Source organism: Schistocerca gregaria, chromosome 4 (genome assembly GCF_023897955.1).
Source record: "Schistocerca gregaria isolate iqSchGreg1 chromosome 4, iqSchGreg1.2, whole genome shotgun sequence".
NCBI classification, from domain to species: Eukaryota; Metazoa; Arthropoda; class Insecta; order Orthoptera; family Acrididae; genus Schistocerca; species Schistocerca gregaria.
The window spans coordinates 438,621,832-438,637,170 of record NC_064923.1 but is presented as its reverse complement, the minus strand read 5'-3'; the positions used below and the strand labels follow the sequence as shown (position 1 = coordinate 438,637,170).

General features: G+C 40.9%; 1 protein-coding gene across 1 annotated transcript in view; it reads left to right on the top strand.

The window, feature by feature from the left end:
• LOC126267765 (uncharacterized) overlaps positions 1 to 4,810 on the top strand; it is a 33,188-nt gene extending 28,378 nt beyond the window's left edge. The window contains exon 2 of the mRNA XM_049973069.1: positions 4,755 to 4,810. Coding sequence (XP_049829026.1) covers positions 4,755 to 4,810 — 56 coding nt within the window. The remainder of the gene's footprint in view (positions 1 to 4,754) is intronic.
• The last annotated feature ends 10,529 nt before the right edge of the window (positions 4,811 to 15,339 follow it).

Below are 15,339 nucleotides of genomic sequence, written 5' to 3'. Positions count from 1 at the left end.
TGCCCATTGTAACATGCGCACTCTGTTGTATGTAGCTTTTTCTTCACGAGTAATTTTTGATACCAAGACTTTACTGCCATACTACAGTGGTAAACTTATAGCCGTTTTTTTAAATTTTGCCTTTGGTAATTAAGGAGATTTTTTCATCAGACAGAACTGATACAACCACCATATGTTATGCTTTGAGTTATATTTGCTTAAAGTGGTATATCCTCTGATGTTCCTGGTCCCAAGTACTTAAAAATTTTGATTCTTTGATGTGTGACGTTATCGAGTTTGATGTCTGTGGTCTTAGTGCCATTGGGACTAAAGCCGCACATGGTGAACTTGGGGTGTCGTTTACTGATGCGAAAGTGATTTGTTTCAAGCGCCGTCCTCAAGGTTCTCTTCGCTCCTTCAACAAGCCTATTCTTGTAAAATATGAGTCCCACACAACAGAAGATTGTCAGAAAGGTCGCTGTTCTTCAGAAAATGTTGGATTCATTTTCTAATTATCAGATGTACGCGTAACTGGAATACACACACACACACACACACACATTCAGGGGTACAATAGAGTGGTGAAGATGTTTTAATAGTATGCCATAGTTTTTCCCCCCATGAACCATGGACCTTGCCGTTGGTGGGGAGGCTTGCGTGCCTCAGCGATACAGATGGCCGTACCGTAGGTGCAACCACAACGGAGGGGTATCTGTTGAGAGGCCAGACAAACGTGTGGTTCCTGAAGAGGGGCAGCAGCCTTTTCAGTAGTTGCAGGGGCAACAGTCTGGATGATTGACTGATCTGGCCTTGCAACATTAACCAAAACGGCGTTGCTGTGCTGGTACTGCGAACGGCTGAAAGCAAGGGGAAACTACAGCCGTAATTTTTCCCGAGGACATGCAGCTTTACTGTATGATTAAATGATGATGGCATCCTCTTGGGTAAAATATTCCGGAGGTAAAATAGTCCCCCATTCGGATCTCCGGGCGGGGACTACTCAGGAGGATGTCGTTATCAGGAGAAAGAAAACTGGCGTTCTACGGATCGGAGCGTGGAATGTCAGATCCCTTAATCGGGTAGGTAGGTTAGAAAATTTAAAAAGGGAAATGGATAGGTTAAAGTTAGATATAGTGGGAATTAGTGAAGTTCGGTGGCAGGAGGAACAAGACTTCTGGTCAGGTGATTACAGGGTTATAAACACAAAATCAAATAGGGGTAATGCAGGAGTAGGTTTAATAATGAATAGGAAAATAGGAATGCGGGTAAGCTACTACAAACAGCATAGTGAACGCATTATTGTGGCCAAGATAGATACGAAGACCACACCTATTACAGTAGTACAAGTTTATATGCCAACTAGCTCTGCAGACGACAAAGAAATTGAAGAAATGTACGATGAAATAAAAGAAATTATTCAGATACTGAAGGGAGACGAAAATTTAATAGTAATGGGTGACTGGAATTCGAGTGTAGGAAAAGGGAGAGAAGGAAACATAGTAGGTGAATATGGATTGGGGCTAAGAAATGAAAGAGGAAGCCGCCTAGTAGAATTTTGTACAGAGCACAACTTAGTCATAGGTAACACTTGGTTTAAGAATCATGAAAGAAGGTTGTATACGTGGAAGAACCCTGGAGATACTAAAAGGTATCAGATAGATTATATAATGGTAAGACAGAGATTTAGGAACCAGGTTTTAAGTTGTAAGACATTTCCAGGGGCAGATGTGGACTCTGACCACAATCTATTGGTTATGACCTGTAGATTAAAACTGAAGAAACTGCAAAAATGTGGGAAATTAAGGAGATGGGACCTGGATAAACTGAAAGAACCAGAGGTTGTACAGAGTTTCAGGGAGAGCATAAGGGAACAATTGACAGGAATAGGGGAAAGAAATACAGTAGAAGAAGAATGGGTAGCTCTGAGGGATGAAGTAGTGAAGGCAGCAGAGGATAAAGTAGGTAAAAAGACGAGGGCTGCTAGAAATCCTTGGGTAACAGAAGAAATATTGAATTTAATTGATGAAAGGAGAAAATATAAAAATGCAGTAAATGAAGCAGGCAGAAAGGAATACAAACGTCTCAAAAATGAGATCGACAGGAAGTGCAAAATGGCTAAACAGGGATGGCTAGAGGACAAATGTAAGGATGTAGAGGCTTATCTCACTAGGGGTAAGATAGATACTGCCTACAGGAAAATTAAAGAGACCTTTGGAGAGAAGAGAACCACGTGTATGAATATCAAGAGCTCAGATGGCAACCCAGTTCTAAGCAAAGAAGGGAAGGCAGAAAGGTGGAAGGAGTATATAGAAGGTTTATACAAGGGTGATGTACTTGAGGACAATATTATGGAAATGGAAGAGGATGTAGATGAAGACGAAATGGGTGATACGATACTGCGTGAAGAGTTTGACAGAGCACTGAAAGACCTGAGTCGAAACAAGGCCCCCGGAGTAGACAACATTCCATTAGAACTACTGACGGCCTTGGGAGAGCCAGTCATGACAAAACTCTACCAGCTGGTGAGCAAGATGTATGAGACAGGCGAAATACCCTCAGACTTCAAGAAGAATATAATAATTCCAATCCCAAAGAAAGCAGGTGCTGACAGATGTGAAAATTACCGAACAATAAGTTTAATAAGTCACAGCTGCAAAATACTAACGCGAATTCTTTACAGACGAATGGAAAAACTGGTAGATGCGGACCTCGGGGAGGATCAGTTTGGATTCCGTCGAAATGTTGGAACACGTGAGGCAATACTGACCTTACGACTTATCTTAGAAGAAAGATTAAGAAAAGGGAAACCTACGTTTCTAGCATTTGTAGACTTAGAGAAAGCTTTTGACAATGTTGACTGGAATACTCTTTTTCAAATTCTAAAGGTGGCAGGGGTAAAATACAGGGAGCGAAAGGCTATTTACAATTTGTACAGAAACCAGATGGCAGTCATAAGAGTCGAGGGGCATGAAAGGGAAGCAGTGGTCGGGAAAGGAGTGAGACAGGGTTGTAGCCTCTCCCCGATGTTATTCAATCTGTATATTGAGCAAGCAGTAAAGGAAACAAAAGAAAAATTTGGAGTAGGTATTAAAATTCATGGAGACGAAGTAAAAACTTTGAGGTTCGCCGATGACATTGTAATTCTGTCAGAGACGGCAAAGGACTTGGAAGAGCAGTTGAACGGAATGGACAGTGTCTTGAAAGGAGGATATAAGATGAACATCAACAAAAGCAAAACGAGGATAATGGAATGTAGTCCAATTAAATCGTGTGATGCTGAGGGAATTAGATTAGGAAATGAGACACTTCAAGTAGTAAAGGAGTTTTGCTATTTAGGAAGTAAAATAACTGATGATGGTCGAAGTAGAGAGGATATAAAATGTAGACTGGCAATGGCAAGGAAAGCGTTTCTGAAGAAGAGAAATTTGTTAACATCGAATATAGATTTAAGTGTCAGGAAGTCATTTCTGAAAATATTTGTTTGGAGTGTAGCCATGTATGGAAGTGAAACATGGACGATAACTAGTTTGGACAAGAAGAGAATAGAAGCTTTCGAAATGTGGTGCTACAGAAGAATACTGAAGATAAGGTGGATAGATCACGTAACTAATGAGGAGGTATTGAATAGGATTGGGGAGAAGAAAAGTTTGTGGCACAACTTGACTAGAAGAAGGGATCGGTTGGTAGGACATGTTTTGAGGCATCAAGGGATCACAAATTTAGCGTTGGACGGCAGTGTGGAGGGTAAAAATCGTAGAGGGAGACCGAGAGATGAGTACACTAAGCAGATTCAGAAGGATGTAGGTTGCAGTAGGTACTGGGAGATGAAGAAGCTTGCACAGGATAGAGTAGCATGGAGAGCTGCATCAAACCAGTCTCAGGACTGAAGACCACAACAACAACAACAGTTTAGAATTAACAGATAAATAAAATTAGTGGTGTAAGCTACTACGCAACAGTTTGATTACTTTTCATTCCCTACCACTAAACGCAGAGAGGCGTGTTCGAGAGATCGTCCACTGCAGAGTCACACACTTTTCAGACAAATACCACGCGGGCTGCTGGTGGGGCGAACACAGAACGACATAGGAACATTTGAGAGAGGATTTCCAGTTCCGAAATATGCCTTATAGCCTGGGGATACCTCTCTAAGGCTTTCGTTAGGATTGGAACAAATTCTCATTTCATTCTAGTACGACATGATCCAGATAAAACACACTAAATCGAGTATACCTCAATGTGTATTTGTTCACGTGTGTATGGGGAGAAGTCGCTAACTTCCGTGCTTTGTAGAGTGTGTCTGGTTTTGTCTTTCATTCCATTCCAGGACAACTGGTTGCTTATGAAATTCTGTTGAGCTTTTTAATACCATATAGATGGGTAGTGAGTGTAGAATCCTCATTAAGTTTCCTTCATTCCAAATCCCGGCATTCGTCTTACGGCTAAGAGGAAAACCTCTTGGTCGAGAAAGCACCAGCTGGAATTGGTTGTCTTATATCTTCACATTATCTCAGTTGTTTTGATAATGAGATATTGTAAGCTTATAATTTTTTGATTTTTTTTTTTTTGACATAGGGAACTTTCATCTAATTCTGTGAAAAATCTATCGATGTAGATAATACTGTATCCATCTATAGGAATTGACTGAAGTAATTTTGCTCAATAAGTTATTCTTTCTATATCAGGCTCCTACATCATCTCAAATAATTGTAGGTGTTCTTGGCCTGTTGACAGGTTCATTGATTTCTTTTTTTTTTTTTTTTTTTTTTTTTCAGAGGAGTCTGATGGAGTGGATCGATACTGCTTCGAGAGTAATGTAAGCAGCAAATGAGTAATCAAATTTCGAAAAATTAAACGTTGTTGGATCGTGTTACAAGAGTGGTTTTGTAAATCCATTGTTACGTAGTCTGCTGAACTCTAATCCGGTGATTTGTTCTTTTATTCTGTCTAGCATGTTCTCGGTTTTAAGTGTTTCGTACAGGGAATTTGCTGGGAAGTCATAGCGTCAATCTCCAGCTTTTCGAAGATTCCTCCCGTCAACACACAGACTTTTTTTCGTTTGATTGACATAATCCATGCTTGCGATACAAATTCGAGAATGGCTCGAACAAATATTTTGTATGTAACAAGATAGAGTCCAAGATATTTGAAGTTTGGTTGTGGAGTAATTTCTTATCCACAGAGTCGAATGTTGTATTTAGGTGGTCCTGTTGTTGGCAATTTGTAACATTTCTATGCCTGAATAGGATAAGTTGACTTTGGTTGGATTATGTGGGATTTTGTATTTACTGAGCCCGATTTCAAATTTGCTGATGTAGCTGTTGGGTCGTCTCCTTCACTACATTGCAGGTGAATGCACCATTATATGGTTCCATCTACGTACAGATACATGTCTCCATTCCGCCGCCTGGGACTTGGGATATCAGCTGTACGTATCGTATATAACAATGGGGAGATGACGGTACCATAAGGAACTGCAGCTTTGGATATGAAGTAGAATGATTTTTTTACACCCACCTCGTACTTCTACTTTTCTATTTCGAATGATGTTAGCTATTCATTGCACTATTTCAGTTGGGAAGCTGTATTTTAGCATTTTGTGAAGAAGGGGCGTTTTATGTCCAGAAAGAGGGTAGCAGTCGCATCTGTTAAAATACAGGCTTCTACTACTTTGCTAGATAGTCTTAATCACGGATCGGTGTTACTGTGACTGTTTCTCAAACCAGCTTGATCATGTGCTTTAATGCTGTTGTCTTCTGCTAACTGTTGTAGTTTACTTCAGAGATTTTCCCAGTTATTGGAAGTAATGTGGTAGGTATGTATGAGTTAGGGTTGTTCTTGGGTTTTATAGGTTACGGAATCTTTCTGATTGCGTATGTTTCCATTAGAATGTTAGAGGTTTTTGAGTTAAGGTTACATTAAATAAAGATTTTAATGTGTGAGCAAGTCATTGTGGTAGAAGCAATTAGAGATGAAATCGTCCAATGCCGTTATTTGCAGGAGCTCTATTTTTGCAGTGGCTGTGTCATATTCTGTTATTTCTTTCAATACAGGATATAGTGGCTTGTGTGGTATTTTTGATAGAGATAAATGAACCTCCACAGCATTAATTTCCTCGTGAGTGTCGTCAGATTTGGGATCTTGTGGATAATCGTGTAATTTTTCGAGTGAATTGCGAAATATTTCGGCCTTCTGCCTTTCGTCCGTCGTGACGTGGGCATCGATTTTTTTTTTTTTTTTTTTGGCTACCGTTTTTCCCAATATTCTCATGAATGTATTCCAAAAGAGAGTGGAGTTGCGTGAGATAAGTCGTTGTGACTCACGTTTGCATATATTTGCTATGAATTAGGGAATCTCTGTTCGAACTTGATTGTTAAGACGACTCCATTCCGTTTCAGCCATTTCATTAGGTTGTCGTTTACTTTGTCTATATACTTTTTTGTTGTAAATAGGTTAAGAACGTGTGTAGGAAGCCTGTCCTTATGTTCCATGATGGTTGTCTTTTTCATTGTTAGTCAAAGCAGAGTGCATCATTTGACGATTATCTGGTTGCCATTGTCACTGTCTTCTGTAGTATTAATGACTGTCGTGTTGGACTTTTGCTCAACAATTCTGTTCTGAAGATTTCTATATTAAGGGTTTTGGAGTATATGAAGTTTTTCCTGCTGTGTTCGTCATTTTCGACGTTAGTAATAGCCGTTGTCCTTATGACGATGGGGAGGTGGACACTGAAGATGCTGTCGCTGCAGTGACCATCAATTCCCGGTGTGCAAATAACGTGATCAACTATGGAGGTTCCAGTGTGACTGATGAAAGTAGGTGAATTACTTTCGCTTAGAGCTCCAATGAGGAGATCGCTGTTTTGTTGTTGGTTTTGTCGCCGAGAACAGTAGGTCTGGAATTAAGGTCTGCTGTGATGTTAGGTAGGCCATGTGAAGAGATGTAATCAAAGAGACCTGACAGATTCTCAGTTGGAGGTACGTATATGGTTGCGAAGAAGATCGGTTTCCTATCTTTTCCTACTAATTTTAGGACAGTTGTTTGGTGAGTGTTAAATTTTTCTGGTAAATAATGTCTTATAGCGGCCTGTTGTTCTGTATGAAATATGGCGACCTCTCCTTGTGATCACGTTCGTCTGCCTGTTTTCGGTTTGTCTAACCTGTGACGTGCATAATCGAAAAGGCTTGTGTCTTTGCAGTACGTAATCGAGAAGGCTTTTGTCTTTGCCGAAGTATTTGGTTTTGGCAATTCCAATTACTGTAACGTTTTTTTCTAGAAGCCCTTTGTTAGCACTGAGACTTTTGCATTGACACACCATACAGCTGCAGTGTCTTTTTTTTTACGCGACAGTGAAAAGATTACCAAATTTGTAGCATGTAGCGCTAGGTTAGACTTGAGCTGATGAGTCTGGAGGCTTGCTGGAGGAACTTTTTGGAAACTGTTTTCAGCGTTTCAGTAATGACGAATCTATGTTCCGGAAGAGTGATGAGTAGTGCAGTGGCCAATGCATGTAGGACGTTTTCAGCTTGTGAGTATTACTGGACGAGAAAATGCTGAAAACTGTTGCGTTTTATGCTGGTATGGGTTGCAGAGGCAGTCGATTGGATGGTTCAGCCTTATATAGTACACAATGCAGCCGGAAGTGGTGTGGAAGGCCTTGGTCTATGGCTCTGAGCACTATGGGACTCAACTGCTGTGGTCATTAGTCCCCTAGAACTTAGAACTACTTAAACCTAACTAACCTAAGGACATCACACACATCCATGCCCGAGGCAGGATTCGAACCTGCGACCGTAGCAGTCGCACGGTTCCCGACTGCGCGCCTAGAACCGCGAGACCACCGCGGCCGGCCTTTGGTCTATGGTTTCCATGTTACCAGACGAGTCGTTTTGCGAGTCGTGAGTAAATGCGCGTTGCGCTTTTGAATTGGTATCCCTGCATTTTCAGTTTCTCTTCGACTTCCTTACTGGTGACGTCGTGTTCAACATTAGTGATGACGGCACTTACGAAGGTTCCACGTGGTTTCCAATCATGTTGTGATTTACTGCATGAGTTGATAGTTGTTTGCGGTCATAAGTGGTACCAACTGTTTTTCTGAGTTTGGTCTCAAAGTCAGTTCGATTCAAAATGGTTCAAATGGCTCTGAGCACTATGGGACTTAATATCTGAGGCCATCAGTCCCTTGAATTTAGAAGTACTGAAACCTAACTAACCTAAGGACATCACACACATCCATGCCCGAGGCAGGATTCGAACCTGTGACCACAACGGTCGCGCGGTTCCAGACTGAAGCGCCTAGAACCGCTCGGCCACAGCAGACGGCTCAGTTAGGTAAGTGGTGAGTTTGACACTGATCGTTTTGAAAATCATGTCCGTCACTAATTGTGCAATGTTAAATTGTTTTAGTGCATGAAAACGCTTAACGGTTTCCTTGGGATCCAGGCTTTCAGTTATAAAAATTCTAGGCTAAATATTCAGATCAAACGTTATTGCGTTCTCTCCACATTCTGTGAAAGCAGTGAGTTTCCTATAGAGTTACGTCTGGAGCGCACTTTTTGAAAACATTCATCGTTACTTATCTGGCTCAGGGTCAGACTGAGATTCTTGAGGTTGCTGAGATTTTTGGGGATCTTTTGGTGACTTTTGACGTTCGGGCTGTGTGTTTGCGCAAGATTTGTGGTTTTCGTCAGGGATTTTGTTTGGTGTGTAACAAATAAAAATGTGGAACTTGTTTCTATAATGACTTGTGATAGCAGATGATGGCAAGAAGTAATTCTTTATGACATTCAATATCTGGCACTTCGAAACTACTTCATAAATATTAACTGTCTTGTGATCTGTTGTAGATATTTGCATTTTCTTGCCCACCTGTCCAACAAATACTTCGTTCTCTGTAAAAATTGATTGATTACATTATGAATGTTTCTACAGTAGATGAGTTACTTTTTATATTGAGTTAAAAATAAATATTGTTGGAAGTGATAACCTTTTTACTAACTTTCATTTTCAATCTACTTTCTTATATGTGAATTTCATTCTATTAAATGAACACTGAAATACAAAGTCGTGAGTAGCAGAACTGTGTTTTCTGTCGTTGCTGAGTTTCGCCTAAGACAAGAGAGATATCAGGGAAGACATTTCTTTCAAATGTTCAAATGTGTGCGACATCTCATGGGACTTGACTACTAAGGTCATCAGTCCCTAAGCTTACACACTACTTAACCTAAATTATCCTAAGGACAAACACATACACCTATGCCCGAAGGAGGACTCGAACCTCCGCCGCGACCAGCCGAGGCATTTCTTTGGTTGATATGCTGATGCAATAAAATATACGACCGCCGCTACATAAAACTAAAATGGGCAATCTTGGCAATGACGTGTCTCCAGTCTTCGATGTCCGTGAACAGCGTGATGGACTCTTGTTGTGGGAGTCCACTGTTCGACATACTGAAAATGTCAACAGCTACAAACAGTCGCTAGAATTGGACTTTGATGTCCAATTAGGGCAAAACAAGATTAATACAGTCAACAGTACAAGCCCGTTCCATATCGGAGCGTTCACACAGGCACGCGCGTAAGATACTTATGTAAGTGGTCCCGTATAATTGGTCAGCATCTCTCTGGGTAAACTTCCGTCGATCACTTATTCTCTTTTTTATACAGCCCTCAAGAAAAATCACATTTAGATACGCTTCATCATCTAATTAACACAGTTTACAATTCGTTTCACGAATTTTCACAACTTAAACTTCCACCTTTCACAATGCCAAAGTCCACGCGTGCAGTCTTTTAATAACTTCCATTTGCTTAACAATATGGCATAGAAATTTGCTATGCCACAACCTCAACGTTGACATCACATAACCGATTACAGTTAAAACGGTCTCTGCGGAACCTCTTCTGAAACTAGTGGTCGTTACAAAAATAACTCACATTGAAATTGTTTCCATACAGCGTGTCTTCAACAGTCGTGATTCATCGTCCTGACACCACGACTCACATTTTTTTGCTTAACCAACGATATCTCCTCAGTCTCGACAACATTTTATACACATAAAACCTATCTGTAAGTGTTGCGGATATGTTGCGCCGAGTGTGGATAGAGCTTAAATACAGACTGGAAATTGTGAATGCCTTCATAGGTGCACACGTTCAAAGTGATTGAATAGCACAAAAATTTTGTGAGTGTTTCACATGAGCCCAACGTAGAGTGAAGACCTTAACTGCTTCGGTTGACACAACGCATTAAAGATGTAGCTTATCTTTCGAGACGTCCTGTAGATTAATTTTGGATTTCCTCGGGGTAGCGCATTAGTACGAATACTGTTCCTGGTACACATAAATGAGTTCCCAGTGAAGTTAGTCACGAGGAAAATGCTCAAATGTGTGAGAAAACTTATGGGACTTAACTGCTAAGGTCATCAGTCCCTAAGCTTACACACTACTTAACCTAAAATACCCTAAGGACAAACACACACACACATGCCCGAGGGAGGACTCGAACCTCCGACGGGACCAGCCTCACAGTCCATGACTGCAGCTCCTTAGTCCGTTCGGCTAATCCCGCGCGGCTAGTTACGAGGAAAAAATTCCCTTCGCTGTTGACAACTATATTATAGTCAGTGATAAAGCGAGAGTATTCCCTGCAGAGAAAGCAAATGAAACCCTCAAGGAAGTCTACAGCTGCTCAATAAGAAATATCGTTACATTAAACGTAAGGAAAACTGGTCCCATGAATTCTAGTTTGATGAGGCAGAATGACGCTGTTAAATTAAATGTAGGTGGCATTTCTATAGACTGTGTAAAAAATGCAAAATTTCTAGGAATGAATATTGACACTCTGCTGAAGTGACTTGAATACACAAAGATACTTGAAGACAGAACGTCGTCAGCACATCACGCCATTAGAGCCCTGCCATCGGTGTGTAACTGTCAGTGTCTTTTAGTTATTCATATGTACACCCAATTTTTAGCTAGAGGATTCTTTTCTAGGAACAAATGGATAAAACGTAACCACAATTCTCAAACAGCAGCAAAGAATAATAACCAAGAACAGTTATCAACCTCATTGTAAAGATCTGTTAAAAATACATGGAATTTTATATGCACCAGGTGAGTATCTTTACCAATCAGTTGTACACATCAAAAGTAATTGCTGCGCATACAGATGTGTCCATGACAATGGAAAGAGATCTAGACTGAACTTAATTACCAAAAAGAGTAAACGTAAGAAGCAAAACAGCATTTTCTGTCGAGAAGTAGAGCTGTAAAATAAATTGGCAAAGAAAATTAAAAAAGCTCGAATGATTAAACAAATTTCTAAAACAAATTTATTTTAAAAGGCAATCAAAATTTACCTCTTATGCAATACATTATATGTATTTAGGGATTACTTAGATTATACCGAGTATGGTTTTGTTAACATGGAGTATAGATTTAAATGTCAGGAAGTTGTTTCTGAAAGCATTTTATGGAGTGTAGCCATGTTTGTCAGTGAAACGTGGACGATAAATAGTTTAGACAAGAAGAGAATAGAAGCTTTCGAAATGTGGTGCTACAGAAGAATGCTGAAGATTAGATGGATAGATTACATAACTAATGAGGAGGCACTGAATAGAATTGGGGAGAAGAGGAGCTTGTGGCACAACTTGACTAGAAGAAGGGATCGGTTGGTAGGACATGTTCTGAGACATCGAGGGATCACCAATTTAGTATTGGAGGGCAGCGTGGAGGGTAAAAATCGTAGAGGGAGACCAAGAGATGAACGCTAAGCAGATTCAGAAGGATGTGGGTTGCAGTAGGTACTGGGAGATGAAAAAGCTTGCACAGGATAGAGTAGCATGGAGAGCTGCATCAAACCAACCTCAGGACTGAAGACCACAACAACAAGAACAACAACAACATGATTTTGGTGAAAAATATAACACAAATAAATAACAATAACGATAATCAAACATCTACGATGTACATACCACCTTCACACTGTGCTTCTCCTTCCTTTTTTATTTTCTGGAAAAATTTCTCCTGCAGTTATGCGATACTAACACATTGTGATCTTTGAGTTCGAAACCACATGCGGTATAGAGGAATGCTGAGTGTTTTTCAGGTTACCAGTTTGGATGCAGCCGTACACAGAATGGTCCTGACGTCAGCTAACAGTTCGTATTGTGTGTGTCGTGACTCGGTGTGAGATACGAATGAATAGTGTACCATTACACTTCTGCACTATTAAATAATTTATCTGTAAAACAGTATTATTCACTAGGTATAAACTGCATGAGGTAGCACTGCTTTAAAGAGGTGGGCGGAGGCTCAAATCTTCTCCCTGATCTAGATTTGCCGTGGTTTCCCTAAATTACTCCGGGAAAATGCCAGGATGGCTCCTCCTGCAAGGCCACAGTTGGCTTCATGTTCCAATAATGATGTAAATGTCTGTAATTGTGAGTTACCCTGTTTTTTTCGTCCTTAAATATTTCGGTATTCGTGTAAAAGAGATGTGCGCCCGAATAAAATGGATACTACTACTACTACTACCACTACTACAAATACTGGTTGATAGATTCCCCTTTAAATTTTCTTCTGTCCACCATCATAATATAAACTGCACTCGGTTTAAGAAGTGGTGTATAATGAATTGTGTACGCCAAGGGCATCACGGATTGATGGGCCATTCTCTGGATAGTGAGGTCATTTGCTAGTGGACAGTGCCCGATTCATTTCGAAGGAATGACTGGTTTGAGGTACGAAATGTCTGAACAGGCGACTTTGCCTACCACAGTATTCTGGTTTACTGTTCCACATAGTCAGCCCGTCTTCCTGCCTCAGTCGCATGGATCTCTGACTCAACTGTTAAATGACAGCTCTCAGAGGAATGACACGTCAAGTTCCTTGCACGCCTCCTTGGTTCTCGGCCTGCTTGTTCATTTCGCCAGTTTCCCACGTGCCCTGGAACCCAGAAGAATAACACACGTTTCCCTTCCTGTTAAAGAAGAGGAAGGGTGTCCAATATAATTTGTATAACTGCAGATGAGTAACGTTTTGATCTGAAAATGCACAGTGCCCTCAAGTATGTTGTGAAACTAGGTACTCGAGAAAATGTTGGAGGAGAAAAAGATAGCACGTCAATTTTTAATTCAGCACGGAATGGGAGATGAAAATTTAATAATCATGGGCGACTGGAAAATGGTTGTAGGGGAAGGAGTAGAAGAAAGGGTACCGGGAGAATATGCGCTTCGTACTAGGATGAGGGAGGAGAAAGACTAATTCAGTTCTGTAATAAATTTCTGCAAGCAACGCCGAATATTCTGTTCAAGAATCTCAAGAGGAGGAGGTATACCTGGGAAAAGCCAGGAGATCGGGATGATTTCATTTAGATTACATCATGGTCACAAAGAAACACCGAAATCTAATAATGGACTGTAAGGGGCGTACCCAGGAGTAGATGTAGACTCAGATCACAATTTAGTAGTGATGAAGAGACGGCTGACGTTTAAGAGACTAGTGGGGAAGTATCAATGGCTAAAGCAGAGGGATATGGAAATACTAAAGTATGAAGAGATACGCTTATAATTCTCTGAGGCTACATATACTGTGAGAAGAATAGCTCAGTAGGCAGTTCAGTTGAAGGCTCAAATGGCTCTGAGCACTAGATCAGTTGAAGAGGAATGGACATTTCTAGGAAGTGAAATCACAGAAAGTGGACAGGAAAACGCAGGTACAAGGAAGGTAACTGTGAAGAATCCACGGGCAACAGAGAAATACTTCATTTGGTCGATGAAAGAAGGAAGTACAAAAATGTACATAGAAATTCAAGAATACAGAAAGAAATAGGAACTGCATGGAAGGTAAGGCGAAATGGCTGTATCAAAAATGCGAAGAAATCGATAAAGAAATGATTGAGTGAAGGATTGACGCAGCCTATAGAAAAGTTCTTCAATTGAATTAAAAGCAGCGGTAGCAACATTAAGAGTGCAGTGAGAATTCCACTACTAAATTCAAAGCAGAGAGCGAATAGGTGGAAAGAATGCACTGAAGGTACCTGTTAGGGGGACGACTTGTCTGATGGCGTGATACAAGAAGTATGTAGAAGAGATATGAGATCCACTTTTTGAATCAGAATTCAAAATAGCTTAGCAGGACTTCAGTTCAAATAAGGCACCAGGACTAGATAACATTCCACCAGTATTTCTAAAGGCGTTTGGGGAAGTGACAACAAAACGGGTGTTCACGTTGGTGAGTAGAACGTATGATTCCGGCGATGTACCATTTGAGTTTCGGAAAAACATCACCCACAAAATTTAGAAGTTTTCAAGAGCCGAGAATTGCGAGAATTAACCCACAATCAGCTTAACAGCTCACGCAACAGTAAAGAAAAATCAAGGCACCTTCACAGGGTTTTTCGACCTGGAAAAAGTGTTCGACAATGTAATCTATATATGACAGACCTCACAGACACCACGTTGGCTGTCTTCATGCCGTCTTTAATCGCACATTAATCGGTTTCACAGCTCCGCCATGGTGTGGCTGATCTTGACGCTTAGCAGCTTAGCACAGCGTTCGTTGGTGCCACTAATAAGGGAAGCTATCTTGTCAAGGTTTTCACCTATGTCGTGTGTCTCAGCACCGACCAAACCGTTTCCCAGTCCACGCAGTACATGGCCCTCTTTGGAAAAATTCTTACATGATAATCCTAAGTGCTCTATCATTTGACGTAGCCCTGCGTTTGGTTTGAGACTGGTGGTGGCCCGGTGCTTGCCCCCTGCGCTTTCCTGCAACTGAGGGCCTACACCTCGCCTGTGGCTACTACCTAAGAACAGCATTTTCTACTTGCTAAGAGTTTCCCTATTCCTAGGCCACCTGTCCTCGGCTTTCTGCACATGTCCTGCTCCTGGTCCTACGTGTGGTTCGTCTCCACCTAACTCTGGAGGTGGCACATAGCTGTCTCCATTGTTGATAACAAAACTATTAGATCGTGTTCTTTTCTTCCCTGTCTTCCTACCAACTTCTAGTGCCCAGTCACCCTCTTCCTCTTTACCTCTCTTGATCGTCATCAGTCCCTACCTTCCTTCTTTCAATTTTGCCTGGAAGGTACAGATTTTCTCTTCTTGTTTCTGAGTCAAAATGTTCCTATTGCATACTCTGTAGTTCCATTAGAGAGCCTCTTCTTTTGTCCCAAAGTTCCCCCACTAAATCCTCTCCAGTGAAAATATTTCCTAAAATAATGAGAAAAAATTCCTCTACTCAACACCCCACGAACGGTCTCACGTTTCTCACTCACGGCCAGTTCAGAAAGAAGAATTACGTTAAAGTTAAAAAAATGTATCAAGTTTGTGAAAGACTATAGATTGTTGTATGTAA